The sequence below is a fragment of the Bufo gargarizans genome, chromosome 8 (assembly GCF_014858855.1).
Source record: "Bufo gargarizans isolate SCDJY-AF-19 chromosome 8, ASM1485885v1, whole genome shotgun sequence".
NCBI classification, from domain to species: Eukaryota; Metazoa; Chordata; class Amphibia; order Anura; family Bufonidae; genus Bufo; species Bufo gargarizans.
The window spans coordinates 190177152-190196389 of NC_058087.1; the positions used below are offsets into that span (position 1 = coordinate 190177152).

Below are 19238 nucleotides of genomic sequence, written 5' to 3' on the forward strand. Positions count from 1 at the left end.
TCACACGTCCGCAAAATGGGTCCGCATCCATTCCGCAATTTTGCAGAACAGTGCGGACACATTCATTTTCAATGGGGCCGGAATGTGCTAGCCGCATCCGCAATTCCGTTCTGCAAAAAAAAATGGAACATGTCCTATTCTCGTCCGCAATTGCGGACAAGAAAAGGCATTTTCTATGAGAGTGCCAGCAATGTGCGTTCCGCAAAATGCAGAGCGCACATTGTCATTGTCCATGTTTTGCGGATCCGCAAAACACATACGGACATGTGAATGGACCCTAACTCTTAAGCTCAATTTCAATCGCTTCTCTGCCAGTGAGGGCAGCCGGGCCTGGCTGAGAGGATGCATTTTTGAAAAAGCTGCCCAAGCTTCGTTTACTCCCCTTGGGTTCTCCATCAGCTCCGGTGCTCGTGTGTGATGGCGGTGACTCCGTGGCAGACACGGCTTGCGTCTCTCGCAGTGCCTGAATTTCTGCTGCTGCTTTTGTGAAGACGAACTCTCTTCGGTCCTCTGCTATATATGATGGGTCGACAAAGGAGGCCATATCCAGGAGGTCATCAGTTGCAGGGTCTGAGTACTTCTCATTTAGATACTTGAGGGTGGCTCTCTTCATGTCCTTCGTCAGGTCTGTGTCCATGTCATCATCAGCTAGAGGAAGAAGTGTGGTGTTTAGAAGGTGGAGCACAGGTTTGACAGTCGACACACTCACATAGTCTTCTCCAGACAGAGCATCTGTGAACTCCAGCAGGGGATTGAGGGTCTTGTTCATAAATTCTGACACATCGATGTCCTGCCAAGTTGGTACCAGGTTTTCCTGTCTGCTTTCAGGACCTGTGATATGGCCTTCACTTGTTCAAGCAGCCGCTGAATCATCTGTTGCCGAGACCCCATCTTGTTTGTGTTTCGGTGAGGACACCGGTTTAGCTCAGCCTGGGCATTAGCCATTTCTCTCTTCCTTTTCCAAGTGTAAGAAAAAGCACTCCCTATTTTCTTGCATTTGAAGATATTATTAGCACAATACCCCCGCATAATGTTGAACTAGTCTAGGACTAAAAGAAACGTCTACCCACCAACGGCGAGGTGGAACCTGTGGCCCGAACACTGCAGTCTTGTCTAGCCGTTCATTTCCACGGCTTTCACGATATTTGCACCATTGTCGGTGGTTATGCAGACTTGTAACTCGCCTTTAAGTCCCCATGACTCCAGCGCTTCCTTTAATCCCTGAGATATCAGTTCGCCCGTATGATCCTCGGGGAGATAAGCTGTCTGTAGGCATCTGCTGCACAACTTCCACCCATCATTGATGAAGTGGACTGTGAGACTAATGTAAGGCTCCATTGTGCGACTGGACCACAAGTCCGTAGTGGTTACATAGTGTTTTATGCTCCGGAGTTCTTCCTTCACTTGCTCGCGGACTTTGTCGTACAGTTTGGGCATTTCAGTTTGGGTAAAGTGTTTGTGGCTCGGTACCTCGTAACGTGGATCGAGTGTCTTTATCACGTTCTGAATGAAACGGCACCGTGTCCTTACACGGGTACAGGGTAATGGCATCAATCCACCGCCCATTTCATAAGGATTGTCTTTAGAAAATGCTTTTAAAATAGGAATCTGGCGTGACGGGGCAGGGCCGCCTTTTTGGTTTCCACTTGACTGACTGGGCGTTTGTGGAGGAGGACGCAGTTTTTGGCTATCTTCGTATTCCAAAACATGCTTCGTTTTGAGGTGATAAAACAAATTTGTTGCATTCCCCATCTTCGCTATTATTCTCACAGATTATATTTTTCTGCTCAACATCTGACTCCAAACCAGGTCCATATGACCGATGTCGCACCGGTCTTCTTCATGAGCACCTCCTCCTCCTCCACACGTGTAAGCTCCTCCATGCTTGCGAGTTGACCAAAACAGGCACACAGCTTGATGACATCTAGGGCCGCAGGAAACGATTATTTTAGCAATTGAGTATTAATCGAGTACTCTACTCTAATTAGAAAAACCTTAACCCAACATATTGCTAAAATTGCTTTATGAAAACAATATTTTTATTTATCAGCCCCATGTGCCATTGCCACCATCATCATGTCCCCCAGCCAGCGCCATCAGCCCCATGCCATTGCCACCATCATGTCCCCCAGCCAGCGCCATCATTAGCCCCCTGCAATGGCCATCCATCCACCCGACCCCCTTCAGGCCCCTGCTGCTACTTACCTTTCCTGCACGGCTGGCTGATGGAGTCCGCAGGAGACGAGACGGCCCGCGTCTTCTTCCCAGCATGCACTGGGAGGGACCTGACGTCACACACAGCGTCAGCCAGCGCGCTGACAATGTGTGAACGCAAGGCCCTGCAGCGCGGTGCAGAGTTGGGAAGCCACGGAGCGGTGAGTGAGAAAGCTTCTTTAATTCACTACCGCTCTGTGGTCATCTATCGCGATATGGCGATATAACTAAAATCTATATCGTCGGCCGAATTGACGACGATAATATCTTATATATTTAATATCGCCCACCCCTCGATAGATAGATAATAGATAGATATAGACACATCTAGGGCACATTATAGGCACAGATCACAGGAGGATAGCTCTTCTGTATGCCACTGCCATATCGACCCTGGGAGGAGGCCGTCACGTCAGGAGCTAAACTGTAGGTGCACTTGAATGTCCTTGGATGTTGAAGTAAAGAGTAAGACCTCGACTAAGGGTCTCTCTGGATACAACCCTATCTGCATCCAGTACGTGTTCCTTACTATATATGTTGGACTACAGGTAACAGCGCCCATCATCAAATCTGGAGCTAGCGCGATCCCCGGCCCCCATCTGATAAGGTCCGTTGTACCATTGTTGATTATGACGTCTGCAATACCTATTTGAGACGACGAATGGGATCATGTATATATGGTGACTGTACCATCTACTTAGTGTCATTGTCTATATCTTGGGATAAACACTGTAACAGGTGTCACTATACTATCTGCATCACTGGAACCGAGACCCCCTGAGGAGCCCTTGAATGGGCGAAACGTGTTGGGGCATTGCTTTGTACAACAATCATCTCTGTTGTGGCGGTATCGTCTATATGTTATATGTTTACATCAGACTATCACGGTTAGGGTGTTATAGGGTACGCGGACAGGGAGCCCCACCATCAGGGGCGACCCCTGGGCAGAGGTGAGAAGGACTGGGTATTAGGGAAAGAGTTCCTACACCAACCATCTCCCTTCCCATTCACATTGTACCCTGTGTAAGTCTGCATTGTCACCGCGGCGGATGCCGTCATACAATAGGAGTACCCGGCCGGAGGCCTGCACCCTCTGTATGACATCGAGCCACCGCTAAGGGGCATTTTATGAAGGTCTGTAAACTGACGTAAGAGAGGAGGACATCTCTTCTGTCCCGCAGATGTCTTGTTATAGATATTTAAGATGCCACCCAAGAAGTCTTCCGAAAATACCAGGCTCCCCAGGAGAAGGTAGGTCATCTGCGGGGTCGGGACGGGGGGGGGGGGGGCACAGGGGTCTCCCAGCTGTAAAGTGACTGTTACTTACAGTTAGGGTTACATGGTCCTAAAATAAACACTGACTGCGACCTCCCGAGACGTCTGGTTTCTCAGGTCACGACATGGATGAAACTGCATTGTAAGTGAACATCATGGCTGGAGATGGTGGAGGTCACTGTTATGGGGGCACTGTGGATGTCACTGTTATGGGGGCACTGTGGATGTCACTGTTATGGGGGCACTGTGGATGTCACTGTTATGGGGGCACTGTGGAGGTCACTGTTATGGGGGCACTGTGGATGTCACTGTTATGGGGGCACTGTGGAGGTCACTGTATTGGGGGCACTGTGGAGGTCACTGTATTGGGGGCACTGTGGATGTCACTGTTATGGGGGCACTGTGGATGTCACTATTATGGGGGCACTGTGGAGGTCACTGTTATGGGGGCACTGTGGATGTCACTGTTATGGGGGCACTGTGGATGTCACCGTTATGGGGGCTCTGTGGATGTCACCGTTATGGGGGCACTGTGGATGTCACCGTTATGGGGGCTCTGTGGATGTCACCGTTATGGGGCACTGTGGATGTCACCGTTATGGGGGCACTGTGGATGTCACTGTTATGGGGGCACTGTGGATGTCACTGTTATGGGGCACTGTAGATGTCACTGTTATGGGGGGCACTGTGGATGTCACTGTTATGGGGGCACTGTAGATGTCACTGTTATGGGGGCGCTGTGGATGTCACTGTTATGGGGGCGCTGTGGATGTCACTGTTATGGGGGCGCTGTGGAGGTCACTGTTATGGGGGCACTGTGGAGGTCACTGTTATGGGGGCTCTGTGGATGTCACTGTTATGGGGGCTCTGTGGATGTCACTGTTATGGGGGCACTGTGGATGTCACTGTTATGGGGGCACTGTGGAGGTCACGGTTATGGGGGCACTGTGGATGTCACGGTTATGGGGGCACTGTGGAGGTCACTGCTATGGGGGACGCTGTGGAGGTCACTGTTATGGGGGCACTGTGGATGTCACTGTTATGGGGGACGCTGTGGAGGTCACTGTTATGGGGGCACTGTGGATGTCACTGTTATGGGGGGCACTGTGAATGTCACTGTTATGGGGGCACTGTGGATGTCACTGTTATGGGGGCACTGTGGATGTCACCGTTATGGGGGCTCTGTGGATGTCACCGTTATGGGGGCACTGTGGAGGTCACTATTATGGGGGCACTGTGGAGGTCACTATTATGGGGGCTCTGTGGAGGTCACTGTTATGGGGGCACTGTGGAGGTCACTGTTATGGGGGCTCTGTGGATGTCACTGTTATGGGGGCGCTGTGGATGTCACTGTTATGGGGGCGCTGTGGATGTCACTGTTATGGGGGCGCTGTGGATGTCACTGTTATGGGGGCGCTGTGGATGTCACTGTTATGGGGACGCTGTGGAGGTCACTGTTATGGGGGCGCTGTGGATGTCACTGTTATGGGGGCACTGTGGAGGTCACTGTTATGGGGGACGCTGTGGAGGTCACTGTTATGGGGGCACTGTGGATGTCACTGTTAGGGGGGCACTGTGGAGGTCACTGTTATGGGGGCACTGTGGAGGTCACTGTTATGGGGCTCTGTGGATGTCACTGTTATGGGGGCACTGTGGATGTCACTGTTATGGGGACGCTGTGGAGGTCACTGTTAGGGGGGCGCTGTGGAGGTCACTGTTATGGGGGCACTGTGGATGTCACTGATATGGGGGCACTGTAGATGTCACTGTTATGGGGGCACTGTGGAGGTCACTGTTATGGGGGCTCTGTGGATGTCACTGTTATGGGGGCACTGTGGATGTCACTGTTATGGGGGGCACTGCGGATGTCACTGTTATGGGGGGCACTGCGGATGTCACTGTTATGGGGGCTCTGTGGATGTCACTGTTATGGGGCACCGTAGATGTCACTGTTATGAAGGCACTGTGGATGTCACTGTTATGGGGCACTGTGGATGTCACCTTTATGGGGGCACTGTGGATGTCACTGTTATGGGGGCACTGTGGATGTCACCGTTATGGGGCACTGTGGATGTCACCGTTATGGGGGCACTGTGGATGTCACCGTTATGGGGGCACTGTGGATGTCACTGATATGGGGGCACTGTGGATGTCACTGTTATGGGGGCACTGCGGATGTCACTGTTATGGGGGGCACTGTGGATGTCACTGTTATGGGGGCACTGTGGATGTCACTGTTATGGGGGCACTGTGGAGGTCACTGTATTGGGGGCACTGTGGATTTCACTGTTATGGGGGCACTGTGGATGTCACTGTTATGGGGGGCACTGCGGATGTCACTGTTATGGGGGTACTGTGGATGTCACTGTTATGGGGGCACTGTGGATGTCACTGTTATGGGGGGCACTGTGGATGTCACTGTTATGGGGGCTCTGTGGATGTCACTGTTATGGGGGCACTGTGGAGGTCACTGTTATGGGGACACAGTGGATGTCACTGTTATGGGGGCGCTGTGGATGTCACTGTTATGGAGGCGCTGTGGATGTCATCTTTATGGGGGCACTGTGGAGGTCACTGTTATGGGGGCACTGTGGAGGTCACTGTTATGGGGGCACTGTGGATGTCACTGTTATGGGGGTGCTGTTTTTAAGGACATTAATTGTGGGTGCACTAACTGTGATGGTTGCACATCCTTGAACTTTCCCCTCCATTGATGATGGCAGACTTATACTGGTTCACGTTAAACTGGTTTGACTGGACAGACGTGAAAGGTCGTCCTTGAATTAAGAAGAAAAGATGTCAGAGATGAAACCCTGCCAGCTCCGGGAGGCCTCCGACTCCACAACAGATAACATCAGGTGAGGAGCTGAAGAACAGGAGCTTCCAGCTATGATAATGGGGCGGACAGGACCCCCCAGGGACCCCGGACCACCACCATTAACCGTGAAGTCACTGACGTCACATGGACCACGGAGACCACGGATATCATCCACAGATCTCTCTGGGATCCATCCGGATTCATTGGGATCTGTCGGAGATTTATTAGATAGACAGATAGATAGATAAATAAAGGTAGAAAGGTGTGGGCAGCACAGCTGTCTGTAAGGTGCGGCCGGAGTGCCAGCGGCTGGGGGGGCGATCCACCTCCAATAAAGATAAATGAAAAAATTCCACAGCACATCCAAGGCGTAAAAAAGTAGAAAAGGCTTTATTCACCAGACCCGCGACGTTTCGATCCGCTTTCTGGGATCTTTCTCAAGCAGATAGATAGAAGATAAATTATATAGATAGACAAGAGACAGATAGATATGAGATAGATAGATAGATAGATAAATGATAGACAGACAGATAGATAGATAGATAGATAGATAGATAGATAGACAGATAGATATGAGATAGAGAGAGAGAGAGAGATAGATAAATGATAGATAGGAGATGCATCATATGTCACTTATTTAGATATGAGAGAGATATTTTTGATAGATAATTTGGGAGTACGGAGCCCCAGAAAGTGGAGCGTACAATCTCCATCATTTTGTGGTGTCCTCCCTGTGATGTTAGTGATAAATGTGCCCCATTGTCCCCGACGCCACAGCCGGGAGTCCTGCTCTACAGAGAGGGACCTGACACACTGTCCCGAATATGCAGCAGTTTCGTGCAAACACACCCAGTTTCTGGGATACACAGCAGGGGGGGAGGGGGGCGAATACACAGAATACCAGATGTATACTGTAGAAGTGTTATTACATACTGGATAGATAGATAGATAGATAATAGATAGATAGATAGACAGATAGATAGACAGACAGCTATGTACAGATGTCAGCAGATACGGGAGCGATCCCCCTCAGACCGCAGGTCAATGGATAATCCAAAATAGAAAAAAAGCGGCAGCGTTCCAGAGTAAGATAGATGGCGGTGTCCGCGCTTTATTCCCCGCACAATGAGGCCTTTCTCCGGCGGTGCGGCTTGTGCCGTGTCAGGCCGAGTTCACATCACCATTTAGCTTTCTGCTCTTCCGATCCGTCAGAAGAACAAAACATAAAAATTGGGAGGGGGGGGGGGGGAACAGATCCAGCAGCTACGTGGGACCGCCATGGGGTCCAACATGACACCCACCTATGTTAATAGATAGATTTGACTCCCACAGTGATGCGCTAACATTTACACTGTGCTCTGCGATTTCTCAGGTGTTGGACTTTGCGCCTGCGGCTGGTTTCGTTGGTGTAGGACATTAGCAGGGGGTGTGAGGGTCGGCACCTTCCCGGTATCTGTTTGGGGACAAGGTGTGAAATGTCACAGTCACAGGAGGGTGAGAGCAGCAGTCACCACTCACTGTTAAAGGGCCATACACCCATATATGACCACAGGGACACCTCTTCAAGCCCACAAAAAGACCACACAAAATGACATTGAAAAGTGGTCTGCTAGAGGGGGGGGGGGGGGAAGTCTTCTCAATGAAGATGCCAGTAGATGTACCAGCCCCCACCTGTAACCGGGCACCTACAGTACAGTGTCTGGCTCCTGGGTGCTGCTGTAACCTCTGCCCCCTATAGCCCCACACCTCATGATGTCACCCTACAGACTGCATTGTCCTGTGCGGCCATCACTCATTAAAGGCCCATTACAGCGACAGCCCGCCGAGGAACAGCCAGGGACAATGCCCTGCATTCCGCACAGACAACAAAGGGGGGAGGGGGCAAATACTTTTTACTGGGGGGGAGCACTGGTCTCAGTGGGACTGCTGGGGCTTATTTACATACATCGGCCACTGTCCCATGTATTGTGTATCTGAGACCAGCAGTGATGGGGGGCACCGGTTATCTACCTATTTAATCTATCTCATGCTTATCTATCCAATATCTATCATCTATCCATCTATCTATCTGGTATCTATCTCATATCTATCTAACTCATATCTCGTATCTATCTATCTATCTATCTCGTATCTATCTATCTATCTCGTATCCATCTATCTATCTATCTGGTATCTATCTATCTATCATCTATCTATCTCGTATCTATCTATCTATATATCTCATATCCATCTATCTATCATCTATCTATCTCCTATCTATCTATCTTCAGCATAATTACTTCTAGTCTCTGCTTTTAGAGGTTTCTATCCCCAGCACAAGATGTCTCCTAAGCTCCCACAAGTTGTTTTATGGGAAATGTCAAATCCTTGAAGTTCTGTTCTGTGCCAGGACGTTGGGCATTCTCCAGACTGCTAAACCCACTTCAATGCTGCAGAACATCTGGAGAAGGATACTTCTACTCCCCCTCTTTACTCTTTAATTGCATTGTTCTGTAGTTACCCATGTGAAGGGGGATGGGACCAAACTTCTCCACTCTTTCCTTCCTTCCTATTGGCTGAAAGTTTTGTATTGTCCATTGCTGATTGGCTGGCTGGACATTCCTCAGCCCTCTTTGTCGCCCTCCCCCCTCCCTATGTCCTGTCCTAGGGTTTCCCAGAGTAGAGGTATTCTGGATATGAGGGGTGGTCTCGTCATCATCTCTAGGATCTTTCGGTTCCCATGGCTGGAGGACATTTAAAGGGACTGGGCAGGAGAGGGCCATGTTCTAAGAGTGCGTAGCTCCAGCCATGTGCCGTGTGTGAGGAGCTTGGACAGGATCTGAAGATGCTCTGCCTGTACGCCTGGACATTTCTTATCGGTATCCTTCATTCCGTCACCGCCAGCTCTCTGGAAAACCAGTGCAACTGGAGAGGAAGGTAAGACCTCCATCAAACCGAAGCCACCATGGGTGGACCTATCTTACCATATCTTGCCATGACCTGGACACTACTTTCCCATCCTCACATGCGCTACCAATAATGACCGGTTATCAATATGAACATAGACTCCTTATTATGAAGAGATCTACGGTGGTCGCGCTATAACTAATGCAAAATGATAGTCGGAACCTTTTACTTGTTTACTAGAGTTTTTCATGTTTTTGTATAGATTTTATATAGATTATATTTGTATGTGGCGCCATCAAAACAAAAGCGCCTCCTAATGAAGCATAGTGACAGTCGCCACCAGTAGGATTGCAGTGAGGTGCCCCTTGGGATTCAGAGGAATTTTTCAGAACTTTTTGGGAATTTCAAATAGTTGCGAGACCTCCCGATGTGATTTTTTTTTTCAGTGCAAGTGGCACCCCCAATCCAATTAAGGTTTGTAAGTCGCTAACGATCCCATATGACCATTAACGACCAATCAGCCCAGAAATGATTATTTTTGTTTTTTCTCTCAGCTGTGACCGCCCGTTAATGTAGACTCAAAAAAAATTTATGTGTACGACTTCAGAAGGCAAACAGTCTGTTGTGGCCACCTGATGGTCTGTTGTGGCCACCTGATGGTCTGTTGTGGCCACCTGTCGGTCTGTTGTGGCCTCCTGAAGGTCTGTTGTGGCCTCCTGGCAGTCTGTTGTGGCCTCCTGAAGGTCTGTTGTGGCCACCGGACGGTCTGTTGTGGCCTCCTGGTGGTCTGTTGTGGCCTCCTGACGGTCTGTTGTGGCCACCGGACGGTCTGTTGTGGCCTCCTGGCGGTCTGTTGTGGCCTCCTGAAGGTCTGTTGTGGCCTCCTGACGGTCTGTTGTGGCCTCCCGACGGTCAGTTGTGGCGACCCGATGGTCTGTTGTGGCCTCCTGACGGTCTGTTGTGGCCTCCTGACGGTCTGTTGTGGCCACCTGACGACCTTCCTGTTTCAGGTTGTGATAGATCAATTACGACAGGCCGGCCGCCCCAGTGACCATTAACCATTGCTGGTCATATTTTCAGGTTACGGTTGACTTCATTTCAGTATCTTGTGACAATTCATGTTAGATTGCAAGTTCTTTGAGCCAAAATGCTGACATGTAGATGAACTTTTGGATGGTGTCCCAGAAATGCGTTAATCTCGGCCAGGAAGTGATCAGCGGCTGTTGTATTATTTATAAATCCCGCAGGGACCAGCATTGATAGTGTAATATCCAGAAAGGCGGAAGTCGCAGCAACAGAGAGTGGGGTCTGGTTCTCCGTACAAATCCCTTACTGGATCCCAGAGTCTGAGCAACGCATTTCAGTCCCTCAAAGCCAAATGTCACCTGACCTTCCCCTTCCTACCATAGATATCAATCGGCCATATGCGAAGTATCTATTGACAGCTATGAGGCGTGAATGTTGCAGGAAGTAGTGACAACACCTGCGAGACTTGTTTCGGTGTACATACTGTCACCCGTCTTTCAGTGGGTTGCTAGCGGTATGAAATGCGTGGGTCGTATGGTATGATCAATCCTCGCTCAATCTAAACATTTCACTGATCGCCAACAGATAAGTTTTCTTGTTTGTGAACTAATTTGATTTTTACAGCCGCAAAAAGTGTGTGTCGGCAGCACAGCGCTCTGCGTAAATAGTACGTGCTGCCCACAGTATGCGGATTGTATGCCGGACTGTCAACCAATCGCGCCCCATACAGTTTCCATCTCCGATTGGCGCTCATTATGGCTCCACATTGGGCTGTGAGGAAGGACCCTAATATTGGGCATACACATTAGATACATGACTAGTTGTCACCAGACGTAAGCTCAGCTCGGCCAGACTCCCCTTTCACCTCCCGACATCACTATCCTGTCCGGACTCCTCTGTCGTCCTCCAGAAACCTCTGTCCCCTACAGAAAACTCTGTCCTCCTCCAGACTCTTCAGTCATCTTATCCAGATCCCTCTGTATTCTCCAGATTTCTCTGTCCCCTCCAGATTCCTCTGTCCCCTCCAGACTTCTCTGGACCCTTCAGATTTCTCTGTCCCCTCCAGACTCATCTGTCTTCTTCAGACTGCTCTGTCTTCTCCAGACTCCTGTGTCCTCTCCAGACACCTCTATTCCCCCCGGACATCTCTGTCTCCTCTGGACAGCTCTGTCCCCTCCAGACTCCTGTGTCCATTCCAGACTCCTCTGTCTCCCCCAGACTCCTCTGTCTCCTACAGACTGCTCTGTCCCTCTCCAGACTCCTGTGTCTCTTCCAGACACCTCTGTCCCTTCCAGACTTCTCTGTCTCCCTCCAGACACCTCTGTCCCCTCCAGACTCCTCTGTCTCCTCCAGACTGCTCTGTCCTCCTCCAGACTCCTGTGTCCATTCCAGACTCCTCTGTCTCCTACAGACTGCTCTGTCCCTCTCCAGACTCCTGTGTCTCCTCCAGACACCTCTGTCCCTTCCAGACTCCTGTGTCTTCTCCAGACACCTCTGTCCCTTCCAGACTGCTCTGTCTCCCTCCAGACACCTCTGTCCCCTCCAGACTCCTGTGTCCATTTCAGACTCCTCTGTCTCCTCCAGACTGCTCTGTCCCTCTCCAGACTCCTGTGTCTTCTCCAGACACCTCTGTCCCTTCCAGACTTTTCTGTCTCCCTCCAGACACCTTTGTCCCCCTCCAGACTCCTGTGTCCATTCCAGACTCCTCTGTCTCCTCCAGACTGCTCTGTCCCCCTCCAGACACCTCTGTCCCCTCCAGACTCCTCTGTCTCCCCTAGACTGCTCTCTCCCCCTCTGGACACCCCTGCCCCTCCAGACTCCTGTGTCCATTCCAGTCTCCTCTGTATCCTCCAAACTGCTCTGTCCCCTCCAGACTGCTCTCTCCCCCTCTGGACATCCCTGCCCCCTCCAGACTGCTGTGTCCATTCCAGTCTCCTCTGTCTCCTCCAGACTGCTCTGTCCCCCTCCGGACACCTCTGTCCCCTGCAGACTCCTGTGTCCATTCCAGACTCCTCTGTTCCTTTTCAGACTCCTCTGTCTTCTCCAGACAACTCTGATAGCATTTTATCTCCATGTGAACAAAGGGAACAGGCATGTTGAAACCAAACTGCTCAATCTTTATTTCCCCCTACATCTGCTGTTGGGGTAGAATCGGTTGGCCCCCATACTCATTGGGTGGTCCCACTGACCTTATCTAAAGTGTATGGCTTTATTTTTTAAGTCCACTCCAGCCAATCCTCGTCAGAGGTCGTTAAGGTATAATTATCATTTTACGGATAAAGGGATAACGTCTTCCGCAACATCGTACGATACATCAGAAGATCCACCGTAGACAAGTGTTGATCGAGCACCAAAGTGCTCGGGTGCTCTGGGGCTCGAGTAGAACAGTTCACGATGCTCGAGTGTTCTACCGAGCACCCGAGCACAATGGAAGTCAATGGGAGAACCCGAGCATTAAACCAGGCACCCCCCGCTCTGAAGAGGGGAGGGTGTCGGGACTCTAGTTTGGCTTAGGAGTCCCTGCTCTGACTCCATATATAGCTATGTCCATATATGGAGTCAGTGCTTGGGGACACCCCAGTGTATTTAAATCTAATTTAGTCTGTATTTCAGAAACGTTTCTGCCGGGATTCAAACTCACGACCTTCTGTATTAGAGGCAAGGCACTTAACCACTCAGCTATAATAGCTGCATAGCCAGTTACTTAAAAAATAAAAAATAAATAAAAAAATTATATATATATATATAATCATACTTCTGATATATATGAAAGCATAATATGTATGAAACTACTACTGATGTTTGAGCCATAATATATTTACATATATTATAATATATTATATATTCTAAATATATAATAATATGTGTAAATATATTATGGCTAAAAACATATATATATGTTTAAATTAAGTTTAGCCTCTATTTCTGAAAAAGTTTGTGACAGGATTTAAACTGCAGCTTCTGCATCACAGCCCAGAACTTTAACCACTACACTATATAGCTGCATAGCCAGTCACAAAAATAACATAAAATATGAGACTTCTACTGTATAGGTCTCAGTAGAAGTACAGTACAGTAGAAGTCTCACTTTTTTTTTGTAACTGGCTATGCAGCTATTATCGCTGAGTGGTTAAGTGCCTTGCCTCTAATACAGAAGGTCGTGAGTTTGAATCCCGGCAGAAACTTTTCTGAAATACAGGCTAAATTAGATTTAAATACACTGGGTGTCCCCAAGCACTGACTCCATAGCTATATATATATATGGAGTCAGAGCAGAGACTCCTAAGCTGCGGACTCACACTGAGAGATTCCCTCACTGTACATCAATCTTCTGCATAGAAATAGAGGCTAAATTAGATTTAAATACACTGACTCGAGCACACGCAGTGTTTGGCCGAGCATGACACTACTGTAGACCCTTAGTTTCTTCTTCCTTGATGACCGGGCCGTTAGAAGGCATTCAGGGCTCTAGTGACCAGCTACAAAAATGTGTCTAAATCCCAAATTGAATCCGACCGGTCGAGTGCGGAGATTTTACACAGCCCCTTTAATAGGGGGGTGTGATGAGCTGCAGAATCTCCCTATTTTTAATGGTGCCCCAGCACGAGCCTCTTTACCTTAGCACAACCCTATCATCTGCTGCGCCGTACCTTTAAGGCTGCCTCCAGCTGCTGCCTGCATGTCTGTCATTAAGGACTTTACCCAATTTCAGACCTAACAGCTCTGTAAGGCCCGGGTTACAAGCTCGGGTCAATTGCTTTTCCCAGCAGATCAGAGCCTGGATTAGGATGCAAATTTAACCATTAGTTACCAAGAACGTATTAACACATAGGTCGGCACTATTTCATTTCGCGTACTTAGAAGGTTGCAAAAAAAGTCCCAGAATATTAAATAATGTTCTGCATTTTTTTTGTCTTGGTCTTTGCAGTGGGCTATCTCTAGAGCCAAAGTCAGTGGAGCAAGTATCACTGCATTGTGCGGAGGGCACAGTGGAATGGTTGTACCCAACGGGAGCACTACGCCTCAGCCTTTTACCGCGCCTCCCCGTCTCATCTTCAGGACCAGGCTCCAGCCGCTACACGGCCTGCATCAAGCCAGCAGCTTCGTTTCGGGGTGCTCAGTTATACCTGGAGAAGGAAGGAGAGCTGGAGCTGTTGATGTCTGAGGGAGAGCCGTCCATGCTGTCCAGGGTGCAATGCTTCACATGGCTGCCACACCAGAAGGTGGCGCTATTCCTACAAGCCACTCCTCACCAGGACATTAGTAGGCGCATTTCGGCTATCCGCTATGAGCTCAGAGGGGATTGGGATGGACGGCTGGTGCTACCACTCAACAAGCTGAGCATGAAAGGTAAGATATTGGGGGTCATTAGGAAGTGGTCATCCCATAACAATGACGTTTGGGGTTACAAGACAATGACACTGCTGGAATAGGACTCCTGATGTGCCCCAGTTCCTGTACGTGCTGGGACAGACTGTGATTTCAGCTCCTGGGGATTGATTTCTCATCAACATCAGTGTTGCAAATTGACCCCATCTTGAGTATTTGAAGTCCAGGCAGGGTGCAGTGGTCACGTCATGGCCTGATGGGGGGTGAAAGAAATGTTTTGAAGTCTCTTCCCATCCCCCTTTCTTCCTTTCCCTCTCTAAACAACAGGGCAGTGTCCTGCTGGGCCTAAGGATATAACCATTAACCCCATTAATTAGCGAGATAAGAAGCTGCTGGGAAGGGGCGGGTTACCATGACAGTCTGCATTTCCAGCACTGAAACTTCCCCAGTTACAATCTCAGCAGCTACAAAACATAAAGACATATAAAAAACTATTAAAAGAAATACAAAATCTGAAGACATTTTCATTCACATTTCATTTAAAACAAACCAGAAGAAAAACAACTCAGCCGACCACTACCAACCATGAAGGGCACATCTGCAAACATGAAGGGTATGAAGGGTACATCTTCAAACATGAAGGGTACATCTTCAAACATGAAGGGTACATCTTCAAACATGAAGGGTACATCTTCAAACATGAAGGGTACATCTTCAAACATGAAGGGTACATCTTCAAACATGAAGGGTACATCTTCAAACATGAAGGGTACATCTTCAAACATGAAGGGTACATCTTCAAACATGAAGGGTACATCTTCAAACATGAAGGCACATCTGCAAACATGACGAGTATGAAGGGAATATCTGCAAACATGAAGGATACATCTGAAAACATCAAGGGTACATCTGAAAACATCAAGGGTACATCTGAAAACATCAAGGGTACATCTGAAAACATCAAGGGTACATCTGAAAACATCAAGGGTACATCTGAAAACATCAAGGGTACATCTGGGTACATCTGAAAACATCAAGGGCATATCTGCATTCACAATAAACAAGCCAAGAAATTACAAATCCAGGTTAAAGTGGGAGGAGGCAAAAAATTCGAGGTGTGCCAATAGTGTCAAAGACTCAGGTCATCTCCTCTCTGGTTTCCGTGTTTTGAAGTTTTCTTCTCTTTTGTCCTCTCTTAGGTGCCTGCCGGCCGTGTAACGACACGGAGATCCTGATGGCCATGTGCACTAGTGACTTTGGTGAGTGTATATTTTATTCAGTTTCTGTTAATTCTGAGGTCGACCTCATTACCCCAGTGAGATGCACGAGTTATGGGTAGACTCACTGGCCTCGCCCATAATGATAATGACGGGATCAGTCTAAAGGCCCCCATACGCATTACTCTTTTTGACAGTCGAACCTGCAGAGAACAGCAGGTTCGGCCGACACTCGTATGTGGGGAGCTACAGACTCTCCCCAAACAGATGATGTCAAGGGAGAGAAGGATTGGGCAAAATTTGGGCAAAATAAATATTTTCAGCAGACTCTTTTGTTCTCCCAGGAGATAAGCCACCCCCAGAAGTGCCTGGCAGTGGCTTTCCCCATACAATAGTTTGGCCAACAGCTACTGAATGGGGCACCTTAAGGTTTAACGTCTTCCAGATATTTTGGTGGCCCTTTGATTGGTAGGCTATAGCCTGAGTAGTAAACAGAGTAGCAACCATCCACCCCATGCTCCGAAAACTTGCCATTAGAGCTACTGATATTTATGAGTTGTCTCTGTCGGTTCTGTCAAGGCCCTCTGGCATGAGTTACAGATTTTATAGTCTTAGCTCAGGGGCTTGGCTTGGCTCAGAGGAATGCAGTAATGACCCAGTGAAGCGTTCACTCCTTCCCGATCTCCCCCTATTGCCAATTTTTTTTTTTTCGGCTTCCCTACCTAAGCTTACTTTGCCCCCTGCTGCATTCTAATAAAGAGAAAGAAGAGCCTGTCTGCGGGGATGGAATATCGGAGGAGACCAAGTTTCCTTGACGATGGTGCCTAAGGCAAAGACTTTGTCTTTATTCTGGTGTAGGCCCCAGGAGCAGCCACTTCCTTTAGAGCAGGCAAAGCTAAAAGGAAGAACCTGCTGAACTATAGTTTTTGACTGTACGTCTACACAGGCAAATTATCTGGCCGACTGTCGAGAATGAATGTTTGTAGGAACACACGTTCCTGATAATTGTCCTATATCACCAATAACCTGACAAAACAGCAGACGCTCAATTGTTAGGTGATCCGACTGTTTATCACCTTTTTGTCGGAGGGCATCATCATGAGTATGGCTGCATCAGCAAAACAATCGTTCAGCAAATGATCGTTGTTCAGCCATTAACCAACCTGTATCTAATGAGTATGGCCACCTTGAATCCAAACCATAAAAAGTCATGCTGCTCCTTCAACAGGCAATTTTGTCAGACTCCAGGATGGGCACATATAACCCTCACATTAATTGAGACTTTCACCATTGCTGAGCTCACCCTTTGACTTCTTTTCCTCACAGTTGTTCGTGGAAACATCAAGTCAGTGGAGAACAACAACGAACTGCAAGAGTCTGTGATCGGGATCAGTGCCACCAGGGTTCACCGACAGAAGTTCACATTGTTCCAGCCTAGAGGTCACTCAATGAGGTCCCATGGGGAAATAAGGACTCCTATCAGCTGTGGGGTCAAACCAGGGCCTGGCAGCTTCCTTTTCATGGGTTGGGTACACTTTGGTGATGCTTGGTTGGGCTGTGCCCCACGTTACAAAGACTTCAAAAGAGTTTATGAATCTGCAACAAAGCTCCATTCAAACCCATGTGAGATATCTCTGGACTGATGTTAGCATAATGAGTGATGATCAACCAATGGATGCAAGAGCATCTCTATGAGGAAGTCCAGCGTGCCAAAATTGGAAGACCATCATCTTACTTGTATCTGGAGTCCTCTGAACCCTCAGAAGCTTAGGTTACCTTCGACCTGACTCTATAGTTCCTTCCAAATATCAACACATCGGTTCAGTCTGGAAGACCTCAGGTGCCGATCTGGATATTTTACCCAAAAGACCTTAAGAGCATCCGGGACAGATATGAAGTTCCCTGAAGAATTTGGTCAAGGACTATGACATATGACCTTCGGATCAGATGATGTCTCAAATGGAGCCATGGTCCGTCTCATTTCCAGTGCTGTGAATTCATAAGTAAGGGGTGGTTGTGACCTTTATGGAGTCTTCTTCTGAACAAACCCTTCTGATCTCACCCCTCTCGAATTTGCACTCTTTGAAAGACTTGCTTGAGAACTGAGCCAGTTCTTATACTCTCTTAATTTTTTTCGGGAGTACTTATTACAAATGATAAACATGCAGCCACCTCCAAGATGGTGAGACTGTATGTATTTTCCAAGAAATCAAGAACGTTCTCTATGGCAGCTTGTGATGAACACTGAACACTATGGGTGCTCGGCTCTGAGCTCCCTCTGAGCACCCTCCCGAGACCAGTAAAAGGGAGAAAATGGCGGTATAGTAAGCATAGGCCAACGGCTGGCCATGCTTACAACATAGAAGGGTACTAAACCGCTACTGGCGCTACGTCATACTGCTATAACCCGGTGTTATTGTGGTAGTGGTAGAGTCCTTGTTGATTATTTTTCATGGTCTACAAAGCACATCATTAATATATTTTGCCTTCAAATAGGGGCGTACATAGAGGAGAAAGGGTCCAACAGCATTACCAAAATTGAGACCACCCTTCACCTGGTGATGGTTGATTCCACCACAGCCTCCAGATCCAGCACTTGCTTGCTTCCATCACTGGTCCATAACTGAACCCTACACAGGTTCATAGTCTTCACTGGACAAGCTTTCAGGGAAACTTGGGCCAGATTCTCCATAGGGCCCATATGAAATCAAAGGTCTGCCCTTAGACTATGTACGCCCTATATGTTACATTTACCCGTTGTTCGGAGTGTCCTCCATGGGCATTATCCTTGGTAGCAGTCGATCAGTCCACTCCGTGGGATTTTTACATAATTTCACATAATTTTGGAGCCACATAACGGCGTATGATCCAGAGCACGGACCAGAAATAAGTATGAATTCACCACCACTCCACTCACCACAATTATTCTCCTTATTCCGACTGGTCTCTATAATACTTTAGAGCAGTGTTTCCCAACCAGTGTGCCAAAGGCTGTCTGGGCATGCTGGGAGTTGTAGTTTAGCAACAGCTGGAGGCACACTGGTTGGGAAACATTGCTTTAGAGTGAAATCTAAAATAAAAAATAAAAAATTAGATTTTTTTTTGCTTTATTTATTTTTTTATTTGAAATGTGCACTAAATATATGCATTTATTTTTTATAAAACCAAAATCAATTTTTTTTTTATTATTGTTTGTTAAATTGATTCAATGTTTGCAAAATTTTTGGGCTATTCACACTGTCCTGTAAATTAAGGGGGGGGGGGGGGGGTGAAGACTTCCAAAGAGCCAAAAATATGGTTTATAGGATGTTTTTGTTTCATCTCATCGGGAACTAATTTTCTTAGTGTTTTTTTTTTTTTTTTTTAAACTGTTGAAAGTGTTCCCAATCTGAGATTCTTTCCTTTCAACTCTTCAGGTTTTTGGTTGTCCCCCCCCCCCCCCCCCCCCCATTCAGCTCTTTAATGGGAAGATC

General features: G+C 48.0%; 1 protein-coding gene across 1 annotated transcript; it reads left to right on the forward strand.

The window, feature by feature from the left end:
• The first annotated feature begins 8982 nt into the window (after positions 1-8982).
• On the forward strand, positions 8983-18843 carry METRN (meteorin, glial cell differentiation regulator). Its single transcript, XM_044303747.1, has 4 exons — positions 8983-9223; positions 14148-14569; positions 15748-15807; positions 17092-18843. The coding sequence occupies exons 1-4, from the start codon at positions 9132-9134 to the stop codon at positions 17406-17408; spliced, it is 891 nt and encodes a 296-aa protein (XP_044159682.1). The 5' UTR covers positions 8983-9131; the 3' UTR covers positions 17409-18843.
• Positions 18844-19238: the final 395 nt, after the last annotated feature.